The sequence below is a fragment of the Schistocerca cancellata genome, chromosome 2 (genome assembly GCF_023864275.1).
Source record: "Schistocerca cancellata isolate TAMUIC-IGC-003103 chromosome 2, iqSchCanc2.1, whole genome shotgun sequence".
NCBI lineage: Eukaryota > Metazoa > Arthropoda > Insecta > Orthoptera > Acrididae > Schistocerca > Schistocerca cancellata.
The window spans coordinates 938,777,226-938,801,746 of record NC_064627.1 but is presented as its reverse complement, the minus strand read 5'-3'; the positions used below and the strand labels follow the sequence as shown (position 1 = coordinate 938,801,746).

The following is a 24,521-nucleotide window of genomic DNA, read 5'->3' as shown; positions in this document are numbered from 1 at the left end:
AACACAGCCTTTTTCCAAAAAACTGTATATTTTTCAATATATAAATAAAAAATTGCAAAAAAATGTTGTGAATTTTCATTACAATTGAAAAAAAATCATCTTTAATAACTGAACTAAAATTTTGTAAAATCCCTGTGTTAAGTTGTAGCCCATATTCCAATAAATAATCTGTAAAAAGTTAAACTTCCTACCTCAAATACTTTGTGAGGAAAGATGTAATTTATAAGCGTTATTTTAACATTGCAAGTATAGGGCGTTCCGGAGCCCCTTAACAGCTCATGCATCCAAGTTGGTGTGAAGAATAATACACACAAGAATGGAACAGAAAACTGAAGCTTTTATTTGACCATCAGTTTGGTTGTCCGAAAAGGTAAAGGCACCAGAGACGCAGTTCTGAAGCTGCGATTGATAATGGAAGCAATACCTAAGAAAAATTGTGACACAAAGCATTTGTCACCCAAGAAAAAAGCTTCGACAACGTTAAATGATGGAGGAGGTTCAACATTCTCATACAAATAGATGTAAGAACGTGTAATATAGAGTATTTACAATCGCTGAGCAGGTAAATCGCTTCCCGATTTGATGTGTGTCCTATCGAGCGACTAGAGACGCACCATTGGAAACGGTTGCAGTCAGTTACAGTAAAGAAGCGCTAATGGACAAGTGCACGGATACTGCCGCACGTGCAAATGGTTCAAATGTCTCTGAGCACTATGGAACTTAACATCTGAGGCCATCTGTGGCCTAGAACTTAGAACTACTTAAACCTAAGGCCATCACACACATCCATGCCGGAGGCAGGATTCGAACCTGCGACCGCATCGGTCGCGCGGTTCCAGACTGAAGCGGGTACAACCGCTCGGTCACAACGGCCACTGCTGAGTACGGCCGCTGCATTGGAATCTGACCTTGACCCCGAAGTAGTATCCTGGAACAAAACGCTTCTATACGCCACGATTTCTCGGCCGTTTAATTCCGACGGATGCTAATTGACGATTCTGCATGTTAGACCAGCCATAACAAGGCGTTCTCAAACATTTTACTAATTTGAAAATAAGATCACATAAATGGATTACAATTTTGTTTAAAATTCCCTGTCTTTTCCCCCTCAGACATCAAATGGGTCGTGTTTGTTAATGAGGTAATCACATACTTGGCAGAACAACTAACATGGTTGGAACAGGTGTCTCACGCATTGCAGGGTTGTATCACCTCTTTTTGAGCAGCACCCGGTAATTGCATGACTCAGCACACCGAAGGCAATCTAGACTTGCAACAGTTACATGACGGCAGTGGGTGTAGGTGCGTTTTAACAGCGGGCCTGCTCGTCGCTCTCCGGCATTTTCATGTTTAATTAGGACAAGGAAGTAAGACTGCTGTTTTTCAGCAGCGACATTTGTACGGCTATCTCTGCTGTCTGGAACCAATTAGCTTACTTTTTATTCTGTAGAACATATTCGCCAAATAAACTTTTATTGAAAAATCGAAGACGAAAAATGAGCTGGAGGGCGCAGGGGCTCACGCACTGGGGACACATTTTGGAGGGCTGTAATTCAGCTCCACATCCGGACATGCAGATTTAGTATTTCTGGGATTTCCCCTAAAACCGCTTAAGGCAAATGCCAGCGTGGTTCATTTGTAAACCGGGTAGATTCCCTTCTCCATCCAACCCCAGAATCCTAGGTTGTGCTTCGTCCCCTATGATACTATCGTCGACGGGACACTAAACCCTGTTCCTCCAATTTTACGAAGACCAAGAGAGAAACCATAAAGTCTTATGTGCTACGGAAGTACTTTTAGCGTCTATTTCGCATTAGTGATCATTACACTGAATAGCTGGCTACATAACGGTTGAAACTTGCTGTCGGATTAAAACTGTGTGCCGGACCGAAACTCGAACTCGGGACTTTTGCCTTTCGCGGGCAAGTGCTATACCGAAAGGAAAAGGTCCCGAGTTCGAGTCTCAGTCCAGGACAGTTTTAATCCGCCGGGAAGTTTCGTATCACCGAGCGAGGTGAGGCAGTGGTTAGCACACTGGTCTCGCATTCGGGAGGATGACGGTTCAATCCCGCTTCCGGCCATCCTGATTTAGGTTTTCCGTGATTTCCCTAAATCGCTCCAGGCAAACGCCGGGATGGTTCCTTTAAAAGGGCATGGCCGACTTCCTTTCCCGTCCCCCTAATCCGAAGAGACCGATGACCTCGCTGTTTGGTCTCTTCCCCCAAACAACCCAACCCAACCCCAACCCAGTTTCCTATCAGCGCACACACTGCTGCAGTGTGAAAATTTCATTCAGGAAACGTAAAGGTTAATTCCACGTAGGGTGTCAAAAGGACGAAAGACTGAATTAATTTGTTTCATACTGCCACTTCGGATTACTATATTCTGTTTCGAACAGTCATCGTATCATCATGTAAATGTTTATGGGAATTAAGAGGTGGTTTTATTTTATTACCTCTTATGTGTTATGTAAATGTGAAGTAACAAATTAACAACTAAGAATACATTTTCGGAACAGGGAGTTCGAACGAGGCTGAATGATTGGTCTTCACCAAACTGGTTTGTTACATCCGACATTTCAGCTATCACAGGTCATGCTGGAGAATGAGATGAGAGTCTAATGCCTACTTTTGCCATATCCAAGTAATAACTAGACTGCATTGGTCCCGACAGTGAACGTCTGCCGTAATAACGCTGTGTCCGTATTGGAAGTTTATGGAGTATCACTACTCAGATAGCACGTATTGACAACAGTGAACAGTACTTCAACAGAGTATGTGTGGCAGAGGAAGGTAGGAAACTGGAATCACAGAGTGAGCACAACGCAAAATGACTATCTTGCCCGCCACAGGCATACCTCACTCTACAGTTTCTACAGTGCTGGCGCGACCCTGTAATACCTTAATAGGTATAGACCTCAACCGTGCACATTCAGGGGCGGATTCCAATTTTAGTGCATGATCAGGTGCTGAAAACTGTGCGTTACGCTTACAGCACTATCCGCGGCTGAGAAGAAAGCGCGCGACAGGAATGTGACCGCGAGTCGAGTGACATGGTCTGAACAGGATAGTAGGTACAGTTGTAAAAACATTTTCATGAATGCTACTACTTGAAAATTGTGACTGACTAATAGTTTTGACTGACGTAAATATATTAGGTTGTGCTAAGTTTTCAGTGCGCCGATACTTCCGAAAGGATGTCGGTCAAATCCTCCAGTTACATGTATAGGTACCAGTAACTGCAGCATCAACAGTTTATTAATACTGATACTGTGTAGGCAACTACATAAATGTATTTTTTCGCTACGATAAATGTTTTGTTTTAGTCAGTTCAAAAAAGCCAATGGTAGAATTTTCTCGTCCGTTTATTTTATTTAATGTGGATGATACCTGCATCCAAGTTTCACTAGAATGTTCCACTTCAGCTCTGGTGCTGTAAATAAAAAGTGAATGACGCACAACAAGGCTGACGATAAAGTCTACTGGTAAAGCAATATTTTTCAGGAGACCAATAACACAGATACGTCTATGGACAGTCGCGGGGCGGAGAAGAGAGCGATAGGAGGGATTTGCTCCCCCGTTCCCCGTATTAACCCCTGCAGTCATTCTTATCAGTTGCCTACTGTACCCGCTGTCTGGACTCCAGCCACACTGAAGTAGTGCTACGGTCGTACTGCTATATATGGCCGAGTATGACGACCGGTGCGCACTATGCCCACTGATACATCTTCACAGAAAATCTGCTTTTCAAAGTCCCGCACTATTATTCCTTGAAACCCACGTTCATTCAGTGTGTTGTAACTCTGATGAATGAGATGGTCGCCGAGATCTTAATAAACTGAAGGGCGAATCCCAAGCCCTCCCCATTTATTAGGTCTTCTGACATGTACGTTTTGATAGAATATTTAATTACGTTGTCCCAGGATCTTTGCATTTGCACCATGATTCTGTCTCCTCGCAATTCATTTCACGATTATACTCTAAGCAATGCTCGGTGACAAAGTTTTCTTCATTGTCATAGTCCCGTGTGACACTGATCTTTCTGCATATCTCCTCAACTTTTCTAACATTCTGCCTCACCTAGGACAGGCCATACTCGCGTCGAATGCGGTACACGTCAAGCTTTCGGAGATCTACACCGTCTTTCATATTTTAAACGGAGAGTGCCATACATATAGTGCCACGTTATTACATAATTAGTCTGCAGTTTACACTTAGGTATTTGATACACCGTGTACAACACCAGTTTCAGACCACTTCTCAACCGTTACACACTAGTAGCACGCGAGAAAAGGGAATACACAAATAATTCTATGCGATCTGTTGTTTCTCTTATCACGATACTAATTTCTCCCTATGTGATGGGAGCCACCCAAATATTTTGGCATTAGGAGGACAAAGTTCGTGGTTAAAATTTCTTGAAAAATCTAGTGGCAATGAAAACTGCCTTTGTTTTAGTGAATGCCATCCCAACTTGTTTATCACATTCTTGACACTTTCTCCTATTTCGTGATAACTCAAAACGAGCTGCACTTTATATTTTTCGATATCCTCCGTCAATCCTATCTGGTATAACAATGCTCCAGAAGACGACGGACAAGCGAAGCGTAGGCAGTCCGTTTCGTAGTTTTGTTCCACCTTCTAAATATTCTGTGAATAAAAAACAGTCTTCGGCTCGCCTCTGCGATTGTTCCAATTTTAATTGCTCATAACTGTAATCCCTAACTGTTCAGGTGAATTGACACTTTCAGATTTGTGGGATTTGCCGTGTAACTTAATTTGAAGGGGACTTTTAGTATTTTGAGGACCACCTCACTTTTTATAGTTCGTGGTCAATGCCCACTTTTCGCACCACGCAGATATCTTTTCTAAATAATTTTTAATTCGTTGTGTTGTTCTGGTGACTACTTGACGGTCAACGACTGCATCATCTGTAAACAACACAGAGAGCTACTCAGATTGTATCCTAAATCGTATGTACAGGGTGATCACGAACAGTCTGTAAAGCTTTTAAGCGTGTTGTAGCGGAAGTAGTGATGAGAAATAATTTTTAAGAAAAAAATTCGATACTTTGCTCATTTAGGAATGAAGTTAAGCCATCAGGTTGTCACGAGCGCAATTTCAAGCACTTTCACGCTTTAAGATGTGGTCTCTCTCTCTCTCTCTCCGTCCGAACAGGCCTTGGAAGGCCCAACTACCGACCGGCCGCCGTGTCATCCTCAGACCATAGGCGTCACAGGATGCGGATATAGAGGGGCATGTGGTCAGCACACCGCTCTCCCCGCCGTATGTCAGTTTACGAGACCGGAGCCGCTACTTCTCAGTCAAGCAGCTCCTCAGTTTGCCTCACAAGGGCTGAGTGCACCCCGCTTGCCAACAGCGCTGGGCAAACCGGATGGTCACCCTTCCATATGCTAGTCCAGACCGACAGCGTTTAACTTCGGTGATCTGACGGGAACCTGAGTTACCACTGCGGCGAGGCCGCTGGTCGTTAAAATGCGGTAATGCACAGAAATCTGTGGGTCCCTGAGTTACCACATGTTCACATGCTTATTACCAGTTAAAAATGTGCCGTTTTCCAAAGCGTCAATTTTAAGATAGATGTACGAAAACTACGTTTGTTCAGTTTGAAGAAATTTAGCTAAAGAACACGTTTGGCAACACTGTTTCTGGCAGGCAGCTTAAATTTCTTAAATTTGTTTAACTTCAGTGTTAAATAACTCAAACAGTGCAACGCACGAAGCTTGTTTTGAAATAGATGCTTCTCACCACAACCTCCCCTAAAACACCCTACAAGGTTTTCGGACTGTTTCTGTCTACCCTGTACAGATTAAGAACTCCACAGAAATATACCGATCATTCTGAAGGTTGGGCCAACATGAGGCAGATAAGTGATCCTTGGTTTTTTTTCTTTCTCACTCTCATCCTCTTCGTTGGTCGTCGTTTATTTAGATTTCAACGCCCGTTCAGTTTACCGATCTGGGAACCCATTACTTCGGAATACTATCCGTGTTTTAATTCTATAGTCTGTGTAAGACTATATGAAAGCGTCCGAGCTTTATGGCGCTGAGTCTTTAACATGGAATCGTTTGTGAGGGGATCCTATCTGTGATGTAAATAGCAGTCCGATACCAAAAATACGCCACTGTTCGTGAAACATTCACTATCGCTCGACGTCTCCAGTACCACTTACACTATATTTTGGGGCGAATGCAGCTACACCACTTAAAATTGTAATGTACGACGTGAGCTCCGTCATTGAAGTCTGAAGCATTTTGTCCCTGTCGCTCTGTCATCCACTCAGCCATCCACATAATACATAATACAGAGTGTCCAGCCAAGGTGACCGTGGTTTCAAAATTAAATATCTCGAAAAAACCAGAAGAGTGCAACAAAAGGTATGTTTATTGTAAAAGCTGTTTCAATTTTATACAGAAGTTGTGCGGAAGTTTCGAAATAGTTAGAAAAGCTACTAGACGGCGCTGTACGCTCTGCACTTCTTACTGTATCAGCGTAAATAATTAAACTTGTCCTCTACAAGCAATCTTTGCTATCACATCGCAGTCTTTTCGACGAGTCCATCACTCGCGGTACGGAGGTGCCGCAAACTAACAATGAAATTTGCCATTACATCTTGTAGTGTCTCAATGGAAATGAATTCAGATGCTACGCACATCGCCTGTTTAAGTTCGTCCAGCATGGTGGAATGATCCCGGCAGACAGTGTCTTTTGATGTGCCGCCACAAAAAATTACCACATGGAATCAAATCAAGCGAATATGCAGCCCAATCCATCCCTGCGCCAGTGAATTTGCAACAATCCGACGCAGTGGCTCTATTCCCGAAGTAGGCCTATTCATCAAGAACACGACACACCTGTCTCCTGCGATGTGGTCAGGGCCCATCCTTCATGATGGCTGGTCGATCGTCTGACGTTAGCTGTTCTGAGGCAAATGTTCCAAAATTACAACGCAACGTTCACTAGCAATCGCTTCTCCCTTGAAAAAGGGGCTAATAATGCGTCTGCTGCATCAAGAAGCCCAAACAGTAACTTGCGGAAAATACAGTGGTTTCGCTTCACGCAAATGGGTATTTTTTGGAACTCCATAATCATCAGTTTTGTTTACTCACGACTATTCAGGTGGAAGAGTGTTTCGTCTATGAACCAGACACAGCCAATATCAAATCCATCACTATTAACCATTGCGATAATCTGGTTCGCAATGTCAGCCCTCTGTCTCGTATACGTATGGTCTGCTGGCTTTGGATTGAAACAAGTGTGCCCTATTTCTCACCATTTTCTGCGTCCTGGAGCGTTTCAAAACCAGCGTCTGCTGCTGTTCCGACAGATTTCCTTGGATTTTGCTCAATAATTCCAGAAACTGTGGAGACATTTTCAGAAGTAGCTACTGTTTGCCTGGGGGCCAACATTCCACGCTAGATCACCAACCACGCTGGCTGTCCGTTGGAATTTACCTTAGAGCTTGCTAATGGTTTTCGCATCGGGTCCTTTTAGAACATTAAATAGAGTTTGAAAATTGCGCCTTGTTGCCGTAGGACTGTGTTATAATCTGTGGGAGTCCAGTACCAGAGGAACACCTTATCCAATGATAAGTTAACCTTATCTCTTGTTTTAACGGTGAAATTGCTAAGTTCCAGCAGCGGCGCACTATCTAAAGGCGCTACATGTCTTGATTCTAGCACGATCTGTTAGCAAATTCTCGAACTATTTCGCAACTTTTGTATAAAATTCTTACAGCTTTCTCAATCAACGTACCGTTTGACGAACTCGTCTATCAATATTAGTTTTCGAGATACTTATTTTTGAAATCAGGGACTCCCTTTCTAGACACCCGGTACATAAAACTCATTTTCCCCATGTTCTGGCACTCGACAAAAAAATTGTAACATGAATACTGGAACAACGTACTACAAAAATACTGTAACCATATGAATATTTCCACAACCATCTTTCAAGTATCAGTGTCAGTCGTTATTGTTTCATCGCAAAATGGTTTATCGATACAGTGCAGAAAAGCTCCAAAGAACAAAAGTAGTAACCGCGTTTATAGAAATGAAGGCGCAGTGTTGACATTAGTGTGAAACCAAATTACAAACATAGCATTTTCAATATAATCACAACAAAAGGACTGCCGGCTGTCCAAATTTCTGAAGGACGGTAACCATTAACCACAAAAAATGAGGAAAAATAACCTGTCTTCGTCGTGATTTTACGGCTTAACCGAAAGATATTCCGCTGAAAAACTTGTCTGATAAAGCAGCTCTTCAAATAGAAATTCCAGTTACTGGGAAAGCCTGTATTAGTGCAAAGGACGTACCACGCAAATAAAAACGTAGCTCATTTCTTCTAATAGAATTGAGCGTAGCGGACGTGCCCGCTCATTACGTGGAAAATGGAAAATACCAACAGGCTATGGGTGTGAAGGACAACCGTCGCAAAGCCGAGGACTGCGTCATGAAGAGAATTAAAACGATGTGCGACTGCAGCTTAGATGTCTGTGTGTGAATGCGAATAATAAAAACCTTTCTTGTGAGAAAAGGCGACCCTAATTGCCAGAGTAGCACATTAGCAGCTGAAAAGAACATAAATCTTGACCTTTCAGTTCCACAAGTCAACATGACTTCTGTGATTGTGTTCTTTGTGTGACTGCTTCAATCTGACTTTATGTAAAGGAAAATATAAATATTTCCTTTTACACAGGAGACACTGATTTGTATGTTTTTTCGGTTTATTTACTGAATGTTATGGAAGTTTCTATTCCATATTCTCAAAGAACAAGGTTTAGTGAACAAAACCACTGCAGTTATTGGCGAAACACTGAACAGAACGAAATGTAAGGTAAACATCAGGGGAGATATTTCGAACATTTTGAAATCAATACAGGAGTGAAACAAGATTATGGACTCTCTTCATTACTTTCCAAATGTGTTTTAGAAGACGTAATCCAAGAGTGACGACACTAATGTTATGCTTAAAACTGACGAAACAATCGAATCAGGAACAACCGATATTAAGATAAACTGCCCAGCTTTCGCAGAGACCTAACGATTCTACGCCAGGACTTTCACTCAGCACAAGACAATATTCAAATAAAAGCAGAAAAAGCAGTTCTCCAAATATCATTAAGAAATTACATGTCTGGAAATAATCTGGCACTCTTACGCCTAACAATATGCACTCCGTCTCCAGGCCACAAGTGGCCTATCGGGACCATCCGACCGCCGTGTCATCCTCAGTTGAGGATGCGGATAGGAGGGGCATGTGGTCAGCACACCGCTCTCCCGGTCGTTAAGATGGTTTTCTGTGACCAGAGACGCGACTATTCGGTCGAGTAGCTCCTCATTTGGCATCACGAGGCTGAGTGCACCCCGAAAAATGGCAACAGCGCATGGCAGCTGGATGGTCATCCATCCAAGTGCCGGCCAACCCGATAGCGCTTAACTTCGGTGATCTCACAGGAACCGGTGTATCCACTGCGGCAAGGCCGTTGCCACGCCTAACAATGTAATCCTTCAAAATTGAGTGAGGACCTCACTTCAAATCATTTTAGGAGTAACCATACAGGAGACTTGCCTAGAAAAGATCGATCGTGAAATTCATCACCACAAAATTGCTAACAGTTTTCAGGAATGCAAAAAGATATCTGCAACATGAAAATTCATCTTAAAACAAACAAAACAAACACTACGGCACAGTAACCAGATCAGAGTTTCATTATGGGGCTGGAAACTAGTTTGAAACGTGGAGACATTGAAGAAATTTAAGTCCAAACTGAAGACAGTACGAACGTACAAGAGCAAATACAGACAGTGAAAAGTTTTTTTCGAATGTGAAAAAATCCCTGCAGGATAGTGAAAATTTGCGGAAATCGGCAGTAAAGCTAAAACTGAAACAATAAAACGGATCGGTGCAGTGAAGGAAGATAAGGATGATGAATACACCAGAGGACATGACAATGTAGCAAAAATAATACATCAACAACTTGCCATACAACATAAACTAATAAAACAACACATTCCCACATACAAGTATGCACCACAAAATGTACTGGAGAATGATGAATACAAATTATACTGGAACAGAACCATTATAACAGATAAAACAACACCACATAACAAACCTGACATCATACTCACCAATAAAAAGAAGAAATTAACACAACTAATCGAAATAGCCATACCCAATACAACAAATATACAGAAGAAAACAGGAGAAAAAATTGAAAAATACATACAACTGGCTGAGGAAGTCAAGGATATGTGGCATCAGGATAAAGTTGACATTATACCAATTATACTATCAACTACAGGAGTCATACCACACAATATCCACCAGTACATCAACGCAATACAGCTACATCCAAACGTATATATACAACTACAGAAATCTGTAATTATTGATACATGTTCAATTACCCGAAAGTTCCTAAATGCAATGTAACATATACCGTACAGTTAAAAGGAAGTGACGCTTGATCAAGGTCCGCGTCACTTTCCATTTTTAACCAGACATAACGTCTGAGAAAGGAAAGAATAAAATAATAGTAATAAGAATAATATTAGTAATAGCTGATATTTGTGTCGGTAATTATAATATCTCTTATTAACTTTACAGGGACACAAGTCCAGGCAGAAATACAGAATGATACTTAATATTTTTTAGCATGTACAGTTCCTTGTCTGACTTAAGATAGAGCCTTAATACCCTAATCTAGTGAGGCTAAATAAAATAAATAAATAAATAAATCACATGTAGAATGTTATTCATAGATGGCGACAGGAAACAGGAATTTTGAACGTGCACAAAAGTTGAAGAAAAGGCTGATTTTTGCATCAAATGACGCAAAAAAAAAAAACAAATGTGTGTGAAATCTTATGGGACTTAACTGCTAAGGTCCCTAAGCTTACACACTACTTCATTTGCGTTCCAATACGTAATTGGTTCTCTTGCGCAGTCTGCAGTTGAAGAATTAAACGAGGATGATTACAATCACACAGCACAGGCGCACAATGTAGGGAAACAGCAACACAGGTCCCGTTATCACCCCAGAGGCTGCCGCAGTACTCACCAGCTTGTGCGCGCGCTCCACGTGGAAACAGCGTGCCCTGAGGAAGCGCAGCAGGAACAAGTCGTCCGTGCGGTGCGGTTCCACCTCCCCGCGCTCTGAAACACCAAGCCGCCGGGTCATAAAAACCGCCCGCAGCTGCACTCAAGCTACTGACATCACACCCTATTTACATACAGGTACTGCGTTTTGGTTACGGACTTTTCAAGGAGGTAAGCTTCGCTCCAGTGTCGCTCGTACTACTTGCTTTTTGCATATTCTGCTGTTGTGCAATAGACAAAAACGTTACTCTGGTGGAAAAGTCTGGTGCGCGATACTATATGCGTACATATTGGTTGTCATTAGCCGACATACAACGAGACTTCTGAAAATACAACGCCGGCCGCGGTGGTCTAGCGGTTCTAGGCGCGCAGTCCGGAACCGCGCGACTGCTACGGTCGCAGGTTCGAATCCTGCCTCGGGCATGGATGTGTGTGATGTCCTTAGGTTAGTTAGGTTTAAGTAGTTCTAAGTTCTAGGGGACTGATGACCATAGTAGTTAAGTCCCATAGTGCTCAGAGCCATTTGAACCATTTGTTTGAAAATACAACGACAAAAATATACTGCGTTGGTGTGTAAGTTCAGAGCGTTTTTCGCAAGGTTTAATAAACACAACAGATGCACATAACAGAGAATTTAGTTCAAATGTTCAAATGTGTGTGAAATCTTATGGGACTTCAACTGCTAAGATCATCAATTCATAAGCTTACACGCTACTTAACCTAAATTATCCTAAGAACAAACACACACACCCATGCCCGAGGGAGGATTCAAACCTCTGCCGGGATCAGCCGCACAGTCCACGACTATAGCGCCCCAGACCGCTCGGCTAATCCCGCGCGGCGAGAATTTAGTCGTCATTAATATATTCTCCCTCACTTTTAACAACAGTCTTCCTGAACGTGGAGAGTCACTAAAGTCAAAGCGATCCTCCATAAAATGAGGTAACTATTTTCTTGCCGTGCTGTCCTGTGGCGTTATCCCCATACAAGGCGCAAATGTCCCTGGCTGCTTCCGCTGCCGTCAGCCCCTCTTTTGAACTCAGACAAAAGAACATGTAGGAAACGTTCTACTTTCTCCACTTGGCACTTAATTTTCTAGCTTCCACAGTTCCGTTCACTATATCTAAATAACAATATGAAATAACGATAGTGGAACTCCATGTGCCTGCTACATTTACTGTTACCAGTCACATATTACAAATACTTGTAACACAACTTTAGGTGTTTGGTAAGATAGTCGTAACAAAATATATGTCTCACAGCAAGATAGTGCAAAACAATCTCACAACTCTTACTGACACGTAAACGGATCTTCGAACATCTGTACCAGTTATCAAGACGGCAAACCAATCCACTTGTATGTCATCTGCATTGCGCCGCGCCTCCACTAGAAATGGACGTCGCCGAGTCTGGAAGTGTAGATGGGACATTCCGCTAAGTAAACACTTTTTGAGAAGCGCCAGCCAATCACGGGTTTGCCACGCTCCATCCTTTCCGTGGTCTTTCTTCTGTCGCTCAGCCTTCTACTTCTCTTATATACTTTAGTTACCGGTGCATGACTAATGTCTTTTCTGTTCGCTGAGACAGTATTTGGCGCTCAGTTTCGACTAGCCACCCGCAGGAGCACCTGTAGCTGTCCTCGCTGCTCAGTGATGCTCATTCGCACTGATATTCTGGTGTCCTGATGGCGACTTCCGACGCTCCGGCACCGTGCATGTGGTCTTTGTCCTGTAAGCGGTGACGCTCTCTCGCATCGGCCGCCATACGCAACGCACAGAGAAACCAACGAAACGACTACCAAGTTGGTAGTATATTCAGTTTATGTTCAATAGCTGCGTGGGAGGCTTGCAACATTAAAAATGTTAAATCTTAAAACAGTCACCCCAATAGAGCTGTTAGCTTTCATAAAAAAATTAACATTTGTTGAAGTGTAAGATTTGGCGTTAAGAACACTGTCAAGTTATTAAGAAACAACCGGATACATTTTCTTTGAGAATACTGTGAAACGGGACGTTTCTTTGTGTCATTGGCATATACAGTGGAAAATTTCTCCTAGTGGTGTCTGATCGCTGTAGCTTCCTGTTGAACTTCCGGAACCTGTACAGAAAATTGGAATATGGATCAACATAAACATCATTTCCACCCTTTTTATTACTCATGAAAACGACACATTGCATGTTGTACCACCATACAGCGAGACCTGCATACGTGGTGGTCCAGATTGCTGTACACACCGGTACCTCTATTACCCAGTAGCACGTCCTCTTGCATTGATGCATGCCTGTACTCGTCGTTGCATACTATCCACAAGTTCATCAATGCACTGTTGGTCCAGATTCTGCCACTCCTCAACGGCGATTCGGCGTGGATCCATCAGAGGGGTTGGTGGGTCACGTCGTCCATAAACAGCGCTTTTCAATCTATCCCAGGCATGTTCCATAGGGCTCATGTCTGCAGAACATGCTGGAAACTATAGTCGAGCGATGTCGTTATTCCGGAGGAAGCCATTCGCAAGATGTGCACAATTGGGGGGGGGGGGGGGGTGAACTGTCGTCCATGAAGACGAATGCCTCCCCTATATGCTGCCGATATGGTTGCACTATCGGTCCGAGGATGGCATTCACGTATCGCACAGCCGTTACGGCGCTTTCCATGACCACCAGCGACATACGTCGGCCTCACATAATGCCACCCCAAAACAGCAGGGAACCTCCACCTTGCTGCAGTCGCTGGACAGTGTGTCTAAGGCGTTAACCCTGACCGGGTTGCCTCCAAACACGTCTCCGACGATTGTATGATTGAGGGCATATGCTACTCTCATCGGTGAAGAGAACGTGATGCCAATCCTGAGCGGTCCATTCGGCATGTTGTTGGGCCCATCTGTACCGCGCTGCATGGTGTCGTGGTTGCAAAGATGGACCTCGACATGGACGTCGGGAGTGAAGTAGCGCATCATGCAGCCTTTGCGCACAGTCTGAGCCGTAGCACTATGTCCTGTGGTTGCACGTAAAGCATTATTCAATACGGTGATGTTGCTGTCAGGGTCCCTCCAAGCCATAATCCGTAGGTAGCGGTCATCCACTGCAGTAGTAGCCCTTGGGCAGCCTGAGCGAGGCATGTCATCGACAGTTCCTCTCTCTCTGTATCTCCTCCATGTCTGAAAAAGATCGCTTTGGATCACTCCGAGACGCCTGGACACTTCCCTTGTTGAGCGCCCTTCCTGGTACAAAGTAACAATGCGCACGCGATCGAACCGCCGTATTGATCGGCTAGGCCTGGTTGAACTACAGACAATACGAGCCGTGTACCTCCTTCCTGATGGAATCAGTTGTCTGACACCCTCCGTCTCATAGGCGCTACTCTTGCATGGTTGTTTACATCTTCGGGCGGTTTTAGTGACATCTCTGAACTGTCAAAGGGGGCTGTGTCTGTGATACAACGTCCACAGTCAACGTCAATATTCAGGAGTTCTGGGAAACGGGGTGTTGCAAACTTTTGATGTATGTAGATATAAGTGCTGATAAAACATTGTTGGTGCGGTGGAGAAAGCCATATCTACTGATGGAGAACAAAAAGTCATTCGAGTAGAATAAGCAGAAAATGGAATTACTGTATCTTTTTCATGCACTCCATACTGTTGTTATTTTACACTTTCATATTCTGGCAGGCACGGCCGTGAAAGACATCAGAGCCACATGTGGTATGTATGTAATGGTCAATGGACATTCTCATGGGTTGCGGAAGTGTGAGGAGGGAAGCTCTGAGTGCTCCAAAACTTGTAAAGTACTTCAACCAGAAGCAGCCATCCCCAGTGTATACAACGGAAGAGTCTGGGATCCGAACCTCGATTCTAGCAGCCGTACGTTTCAATTTTAATTCGTTTGTGGTATGTTTTTGTGGAAAGTTTGAGAGTCAACATTAACAAGCGTTGTTACTCCATTCGTCTTTTCAAGCGGTTACGAATGTCGCAAAAATTACGAAGTTAAGAAATACACTTGCTTTACTACATTGTTGGGACTATGAAACGAACAACAACAAATGAGGAAAATCGGCAAAGAATAACATATGGCAAGAATTGACGAGGGAAGACATGACAGCATGATAGGACATGTGCTAAGACATTTACGAATAACGTCCTTGGTGCTAAAGGGGGCCTTAGAGGGTAATAACTGCAGATAAAGAGAGACATTTGATGAGGACGTAGGATGCACGTGCTACTGTCAGACGAAGGCGATGAAACAGGAGAGGCGTTTCTGACGGAATCATCAAATAAATCAGAAAACTAATGACTAAAACAAAAAGAAGACCATATTACATTCCTGCTATTCCCGAAATTACCTTCACATCTATGGATTTCCCTCCGTTAAGAACAGCAGGTTGAGTACTATGTGCTACGAAGTCTTGACTTCAGTCACAATTCGGGTCCAGTACTCGACAAAATAGTATTTTTTCGCGATACGACTGTACGGAGATGTTCGAATGCCTTCCGGAAGTCAAAGAATACAGCATCAACCTGCGCGAACAGCGAGTTGATTTCAAGATTTCTGTTTCGGGAACACATGTTCATATTTACAGAGGAGATTTTCTCTTATGAAGATGCAAAAACATTTATATCACAGAAACAATGTACGACAGAAAAAAGATAAAATGCGAAATCAGTAACACTTGTGAGTCATTAAGTCTATTGCAGAATTTGTGTTCCTGTACCTAGAGCGGTACACAACTACACAACTGGCCATTAACATTACTACACCACGAAGATGACGTGCTACAGACGCGAAATTTAACCGACAGGAAGAAGATACGATATGCAAATGATTAGCTTTTCAGAGCATTCACACAAGGTTGGCGCCGGTGGCGACACCTACAAGGTGCTGACATGAGGAACGTTTCCAACCGATTTCTCATACACCAACAGCAGTTGACCGGCGTTGCCTGGTGAAACGTTGTTGCGATGGCTCTTGTACGGAGGATAAATGCGTACCATCACGTTTCCGACTTTGATAAAGGTCGGATTGTAGCCTATCGCAATTGCGGTTTATCGTATCGTATCGTATCACTAGCAGTCGAGATGACAGGCACCTTATCCGCATGGCTGTAACGGATCGTGCAGCCACGTCTCGATCCCTGTGTCAAAAGATGGGGACGTTTGCAAGACAACAACCATCTGCACGAACTGTTCGACGACGTTTGCAGCACCATGGACTATCATCTCGGAGACCGTGGCTGGGGTTACCCTTGACGCTGCATCACAGACAAGAGCGCCTGCGATGGTTTACTCAACGACGAACCTGGGTGCACAAATGCAAAACGTCATTTTTTCGGATGAATCCAGGTTCTGTTAACAACATCATGATGGTCGCATCCGTGTTTAGCGCCATCATCCGGCGTGATGGTATGGGGTGCCATTGGTTACACGTCTCGGTCACCTCTTGTTCGCATTGACGGCACTTTGAACAGTGGACGTTACATTTCAGATATGTTACGACCCGTGACTCTACGCTTCATTCGATCCCTGCGAAACCCTACATTTGAGCAGGACAATGCACGAACGCATGCTGCAGGTCCTGTAAGGTCCTTTCTGGATACAGAAAATGTTAGAGTGCTGCCTTGGTCAGCACATTCTCCAGATCTCTCACCAATTGAAAACGTCTGGTCAATGGTGGCCGAGCAACTGGCTCGTCGCAATACGCCAGTTACTACTCTTGATGAACTGTGGTATCATGTTGAAGCTGCATGGGCAGCTGTACTTGTACACGCCATCCAAGCTCTGCTTGACTCGATGCCCAGGCGTATCAAGGCCGTTATTAGGGCCAGAGGTGGTTGTTCTGGGTAGTGATTTCTCAGAATCTATACACCCAAATAGCGTGAAAATGTAATCACATGTTAGTTCTAGTATAATATATTTGTCCAATGAATACCCGTTTATCATCTGTATTTCTTCTTGGTGTAGCAATTTTAATGGCCAGTAGTGTATTCCACAGTAAGAGTCTACGACGAGGCGACGAAGACTGAGGGTATCAAGAATAATTCAATAAAAAATCGTGATTTAAGAGAATCTATTACGAGAATGGAACGGAACACTTATTTTTCATCGCAATCCTTTTCAAGTTCTATGCACTTATGCCAGCGCTAGACAAGCTTCTCAGTTCTACGTCAAAAGAATTTGTGGGGGCTTTTGCGTAACTTCTCCATGGTCTTCCGCATCATCCGTGAATCTTCATCCACTAAGACTTTCTTTCAACGAGTTAAAAATGTGATAATCTGAAGGTGGCAGATACGGGGAATATGCGGGTGGGGGAAGCAGACGAACCTGTGGTCTCTGATGGTATGTAATGTGACTCAAGCAGCGTGTGCTCTAGCGTTATCACGCACTAACAAGTCGCCGCTGGACACCAGTTCACGACGTGTCCTCAAAACTGCTGGCTTCTGTTGTGTACTCCTCAGTACACAACGGTAAATGGAGGGGGGCTACAGAGTGGTGCAACAGGTACAGTCGTAGATAAATTGGACAGGGCAGAAACGATTAGCGATCACGTAAATGCAGTACACAGAAGTTTTACTTCACATGCAGCTTTCTCCAAGCTTTGTGGAGAAACCTTAAAAAAGAACAAATAGCTGTGAAGTACAGCTATTACAAGACGCAACAAAGGTGCATCGTGTAGAGTGGAGCTCCTGCTGCTAACGCATAAGCGAACTGTCGAAGGTTGAGAGGTTGAGGACTATCGAAGACTGCGACTGAACCGGCATTGTAGCTGCCGCCGGTCGTCCTATATCTCGGCGGCAGAGGGCGCTCGTATTCGAAGCCGCTGAAGACGTGGCTCAGTGGGCGTGCATTATTGGATCCGCCAGGTCGCATCGAGACAGCTAGCGGCATCTGTCAGAAATGTGCGTTTCTGTTGGCAACGGCGAGACGCCGGTGGGGGTGGTATCCTTCTTCGCAGATGGATCACTTAGGACCACGCGTTATCAACATTTGTTGGCCGTCCTTTTCACCCAGTATTCCTTCATACGCAACGAATGGGCTAGTTTTCGTTGAGGAGACCACGTACGTCGGTTAGTTTTTCCCTCTTCTTCCTCAAAACCCTGTGTGTTTGTGATTTTTCTGATTTGATTTCTGTCATGTAGATTTGGAGACCCTACTTCTCTCAGGTCTTTTTCCGTCTGTTTGTACCAGTTCGGTCTTGTAGTTTAGTTCTTTGAAAATGTATGGATTCTGTGCGTTAACCTGTTTGAGTCCATTCTTTCTAATGTTGTTGTTATGGTCTTCAGTCCTGAGACTGGTTCGATGCAGCTCTCCATGCTACTCTATCCTGTGCAAGCCTCTTCATCTCCCAGTACCTACTGCAGCCTACATCCTTCTGAATCTGCTTAGTGTATTCATCTCTTGGTCTCCCTCTACGATTTTTACTCTACAAGCTGCCCTCCAGTACTAAATTGGTGATCCTTTGATGCCTCAGATCATGTCCTACCAACCGTTCCCTTCTTCTAGTCAAGTTGTGCCACAAACTCCTCTTGTCCCCAATTCTATTCAATACTACCTCATTAGTTATGTGATCTACCCATCTAATCTTCAGCATTCTTCTGTAGCACCACATTTCGAAAGATTCTATTCTCTTCTTGTCTAAACTATTTATCGTCCATGTTTCACTTCCATACATGGCTACACTCCACACAAATACTTTCAGAAACGACTTCCTGACACTTAAATCAATACTCGATGTTAACAAATTTCTCTTCTTCATAAACGCTTTCCTTGCCATTGCCAGTCTACATTTTATATCCTTTCTACTTCGACCATCATCAGTTATTTTGCTCCACAAATAGCAAAACTCCTTTACTAATTGAAGTGTCTCATTTCCTAATCTAATTCCCTCAGCATCACCTGACTTAATTCGACTACATTCCATTATCCTTGTTTTGCTTTTGTTGATGTTCATCTTATACCCTCCTTTCATGATGCTGTCCATTCCCTTCAACTGCTCTTCCAAGTCCTTTGCTGTCTCTGACAGAATTACAATGTCATCGGCGAACCTCAAAGTTTTTATTTCTTCTCCTTGGATTTTAATACCTACTCCGAACTTTTCTTTCGTTTACTTTACTGCTTGCTCAATATACAGATTGAATAACATCGGGGAGAGGCTACAACCCTGTCTCACTGCCTTCCCAACCACTGCTTCCCTTTCATGTCCCTCGACTCTTATAACTGCCATCTGGTTTCTGTACAAATTGTAAATAGCCTTTCGCTCCCTGTATTTTACCCCTGCCACCTTTAGTATTTGAAAGAGAGTATTCCAGTCAACATTGTCAAAAGCTTTCTCTAAGTGTACAAATGCTAGAAACGTAGGTTTGCCTTTCCTTAATCTTTCTTCTAAGGTGAGTCGTAGAGTCAGTATTGCCTCACGTGTTCCAACATTTTCTACGGAATCCAAACTGATCTTCCCCGAGGTCGGCTTCTACCAGTTTTTCCATTCGTCTGTACAGAATTCGCGTTAGTATTTTGCAGCTGTGACTTATTAAACTGATAGTTCGGTAATTTTCACATCTGTCAACACCTGCTTTCTTTGGGATTGGAATTATTATATTCTTCTTGAAGTCTGAGGGTATTTCGCCTGTCTAATACATCTTGCTCACCAGATGGTAGAGTTTTGTCAGGACTGGCTCTCCCAAGGCTGTCGGTAGCTCTAATGGAATGTTGTCTACTCCCGGGTCCTTGTTTTGATTCCGGTCTTTCAGTGCTCTGTCAAACTCTTCACGCAGTATCCTATCTCCCATTTCATCTTCATCTACCTCCTCTTCCATTTCCATAATATTGTCCTCAAGAACATTGCCCCTGTATAGACCATCTATATACTCCTTCCACCTTTCTGTTTTCCCTTCTTTGCTTAGAACTGGGGTTCCATCTGAGCTCTTGATAATCATGCAAGTGGTTCTCTTTTCTCCAAAGGTCTCTTTAATTTTCCTGTAGACAGTATCTATCTTACCCCTCGTGAGATAAGCCTCTACATCCTTACATTTGTCCTCTAGCCATCCCTGCTTAGCCATTTTGCACTTTCTGCCGATCTCATTTTTGAGACGTTTGTATTCATTTTTGCCTGCTTCACTTGCTGCATTTTTGTATTTTCTCCTTTCATCAATTGAATTCAGTATCTCTTCTGTTACCCAAGGATTTCTACTAGTCGTCGTCTTTTTACCTACTTGATCCTCTGCTGCCTTCACTATTTCATTCCTCAAAGCTACCCATTCTTCTTCTACTGTATTTCTTTCCCCCATTCCTGTCAATTGTTTCCTTATGCTCTCCCTGAAACTCAGGACAACCTCTGGTTCTTTCAGTTTATCCAGGTCCCATCTCCTTAAATTCCCACCTTTTTGCAGTTTCTTTCTAAATGTCCCATGAATTGGATTCTTCTCATGTCCATTGTGTCTTATTTTGGAGATATTTCTATATATTTCTGCATTGGGTTTTGGATAATGCTCACCATTTTTATTTCTTAGTCCTACGATTTTCCTCGTTATTTTACGTTCTTTCACTTCTAATTCCCCTTTTAGGAGACACTTTTTGTTGTAAACGTGTTTTGTTAACTGAAACGCCGTCTCCATTTTATGGAGTCTTGATCTGACATATTTCTTTTCATTACAATTTTCTGCAATCCATTCACCCAAATATTCAAATTCTTTTAGTCGAGAGCTGTAGTTATTCCCAATTTTGAGATCAGAAGGTGCATCTTTGATGTCAGTCATAAATTTGCTGCTCTTGTAATAATTCTAGCTGTTTCTGTGCATCAGTAATGTCTTGCGCGATCAGTGCCATGTCGTCAGCAAATGCTAAACAGTCTAATTCTATGCCATTACGTTTTGGTTCCAGTCTGTGTGCTGGTGTACCTGCTTTTCTCCATTCTCGAAAAAATTTTTCAAGGGCACAATTGAAGAGCACTGGGAACAGTCCATCCCCTTGTCGTACTCCTGTGTCTATTTAAAAGTCTGTGCTCAATTCTCCCATAAATTTTGCTTTGGATTTCGTCTCCGTCAGTGTTTCTTTTATGATGTTTGTTGTCTTTTGATCTAGTCCAAATTCTGCTAACATCTCAATAAGACATTCTCGGTCTGTAGTGTCATATGCTTTTTTAAAGTCGACAAACGTGATGCCGTAACTTTTGTTTGAAGTACTATGCAAATATTTGATCGAGTTTTTCAAGTTAAGGATTTGTTTTATGGATGATCGACCTTTTCTGAATCCACCTTGATATTCGCATAGTTTTGAATCCAGTTGAGGTTGTGCTCGGTTTAGCACGGCTTTAAACAGAATATTGTATGTTATTGACAATAAAGAGATTCCACGATAGTTGTTGGGGTCTGTTTTACTTCCTTTTTTGTGCAGAGGATGTATGATTGCTGTTTTCCAATCTGTGGGGATTTGTTCAGTTTCCCAGATTTCATCTATAATTTGAGTTTTGCAATAAGATTTTCTCCTGCATTTTTCCATAATTTTGCGATGATTTGGTCTTCTCCTGATGCTCTGTTATTTTTTAGTGACTGAATTATCTCTTTAATCTCCTGAAAACTTGGTGGCTTTGAGTCTGGGTTTGGTTGTGTATGACGGAACTCAAATTTTTCTGCAGGCTTTCCACAATTCAGCAATTTAGACAAGTAATTTGCAAGAATTTCACAGTTTCCGGTGTTGGTATGGGCAATCTCCCCATGTTCATTTTTCAGTTGGAGTGATGGAGGAGAGTACTTCGTTAACTTTTGTTTTAATACTCTGTAGAAATTTCGTGAATTGTTTTTCTTGAAATCATCTTCTATGTCTTGCAATTTTTTGACTTCGTGTTGTTTCCGGACTGATATCACAGTTTCAAATTTCATAAGGGTTTCATACATAGCACAGTTCACTTTTTGACCATTCAGCATGTAATGCTCTACAATTTCTCCCTTATGGTCCCAAAACAAAGTCAGCAATATCACAGCATTACTTAACTTTCAGTTCACAATTTCTTGGATTTTAGAGAGGAAGAATGTCGCCACTCCACTGAAGCCCACTTTCATTCAGATTCGTAAAAATGCAGCCAATTTTCATCTCCTGTTAAACGATGAACAAATGCCTCCGCCTCAGCCTCGTACTGTCGCAGACGCTACCTACACATAACGATGCGCCCTTCTTTCATTTATCACGTCAGATGTTTTGGAACCACTTCACACACACTTTCTTGAAAATCAGTACGTAATGACCAGTATGGTGGGCTCATCAGGCAAATGTTCAGCGTTGCTGCAGTATCACCCAACCATAATACGCCCGTTTTCCCGTACAAATTAATCAACTCAGCAGTTCTCCACGACTGCGTACTGAATGTGGCGAATCTTCAACACTCATTACAACCCTTTTGAGCTTATCTGCCCACTCATACACATGTGTGACTCACTCAACTTTCACCATATTGCACGGTCATCCAATGGTCAATTTCTGTTGGTTTTAACCCTTCAGCCAACGAAAATCTAATGATACTCCGCTGCTCCACGTTGGTGCCTACCTGTAAGATTACCGCCATCTTGTTTCACTGATTCCTAGCACCCCGTTCGCGAGGCAGGCATGCCAGGCCCATCTGGTAATAGTTCTAGTACACCACCAAAAATAGCAAAGAAGCACCAACTTTTTTGAATTTTCGTGTTTTTTATACAACTTTTCCGGTTATTTATTGAATGGACCTTGTACCTGGGAACATATGTACTGAAAGTTTTAGTGTGACTAATTATAAACATGTAGCTACGTTACATTTTATATCCTAAAAAGTATAAAACGTAGACTATGACAAGAAAAGAAGAGAAATTTGTAAACAACGAGTATAAGTGCCTTTTCTGAAAGTATTTGTATTGAGTGTATCCATGTATGGAAGTGATACATGGACGACAAATAGTTTAGACAAGAAGTGAATAGAAGCTTTTGAAATGTGGTGCTACAGAAGAATGATGAAGATAAGATGGGTGGATCATGTAACTAATGAGGAGGTACTGAACAGAACTGGGGAGAAGAGGAATTTGTGGCACAACTTGACTAGAAAAAGGGATCGGTGGTAGGACATGTTCTGAGGCATCAAGGGATCACCAGTTTACTATTGGAGGGAAGCTTGGAGGGTAAAAATCGTAGAGATGAATACACTAAGCTGATTCAGAAGGATGTAGATTGTAGTAGTTACTCGGAGGTGAAGAACCTTGCAAAGTAGCATGGAGAGCTGCACCAAACCTATCTCTTGACTGAAGACGACAACAACAACAACAACAGTTTGGCTGAAAATGTTGTGTGTGTGACCGTTGGCACACTGAAGTATGACACTTGTGTATATGATGGCTTGGTGCTGCAAGAGACCGGGAAAAAAAAGAGGGAGAGAGCGAGATTGCGCGCGCCAGGTGAAGCGAGACGACCGGGCAGGTGGCTGTAGTGACCGAACCACTTTTTAGCCAGGTGACGAGTGGTCTCTACCAGATTCAAGCGACTAAGCCCATGTATATACTGGCACTTTCGCGGCTAGTCTCTCAGCTCTTAAAGAGCCACTTCAGTAGTTTTGCACCGACGTATAAGCTGCTCTTACTGTGGTGTCTTCAGCTCTATTATTCAGACTTTTACTATATCCGTACTATTCCTAGAGCACAAGGCTGCACGACCTCCGTAGCAACAACGCAGTTAATGCCTTTGTGTCTTCACTTCTATCTCGGAGGTGGGATGCTCAGATTGCGTACCTATCATCTCAAAATTTACCTAACTGCAAGGGACGTTGTCAAATAATTTGGACACACTGGGAAAGAATCCATCCAGACCTAAGAACCTTTGATAGTGTGCAGTGTTAATACTTCTAAAAGGAAAGAAAAATCATGCAGAATAACGGTTTATAAACGGCCGGCCTTGAGAATGAAGGGAGAGCCTATCTATCGTAGTAACTGTCACAGGACAAAGTCTCCCATTACAAGACAGATTGGTCGCTTTTGGAGCAGTTTAGACGGTGTATAATTCGTGCCTTGTCAAAGGCCAAACCGCGATTGAAGTAGCGCAATGGGAAGGGAACTGCATTCTATGAAAAAAAAAAAAAAAACATCACTCACAGCGGCATAAAGAGCCATGTATCATCAATGAGCGAACAACACAATCTGTATTACAGCTGAATAGAGGCGTATTGTGTTGTCCGCGATTTTGCCTCTTTTCAAACGATGCAAGCCGTCGAGTGCACAGACACAATTACACGTTTAACGTACAGTGTGTGAAGAATATAATTCAGGTCGGAGGTGGTTGTGTGATGTTCCGCGGATGTTATTGGTAGTACGACTTGGGCCTACTCATAGTGGTTACTGTGGAAGGAGCATGATTATTTCAAAATTTCTTGATGACCAATTGCTGCACCTTTTTCAGGT

The 24,521-nt window shown here is 42.9% G+C and overlaps 1 protein-coding gene across 2 annotated transcripts in view; it reads right to left on the bottom strand.

The window, feature by feature from the left end:
* LOC126162911 (clavesin-1-like) overlaps window positions 1-24,521 on the bottom strand; it is a 741,639-nt gene that overhangs the window by 104,706 nt on the left and 612,412 nt on the right. For both annotated transcript variants that reach the window (XM_049919721.1, XM_049919722.1), the window contains exon 3: window positions 11,089-11,183. In XM_049919721.1, the coding sequence (XP_049775678.1) occupies window positions 11,089-11,183 (95 nt within the window). The remainder of the gene's footprint in view (window positions 1-11,088; window positions 11,184-24,521) is intronic.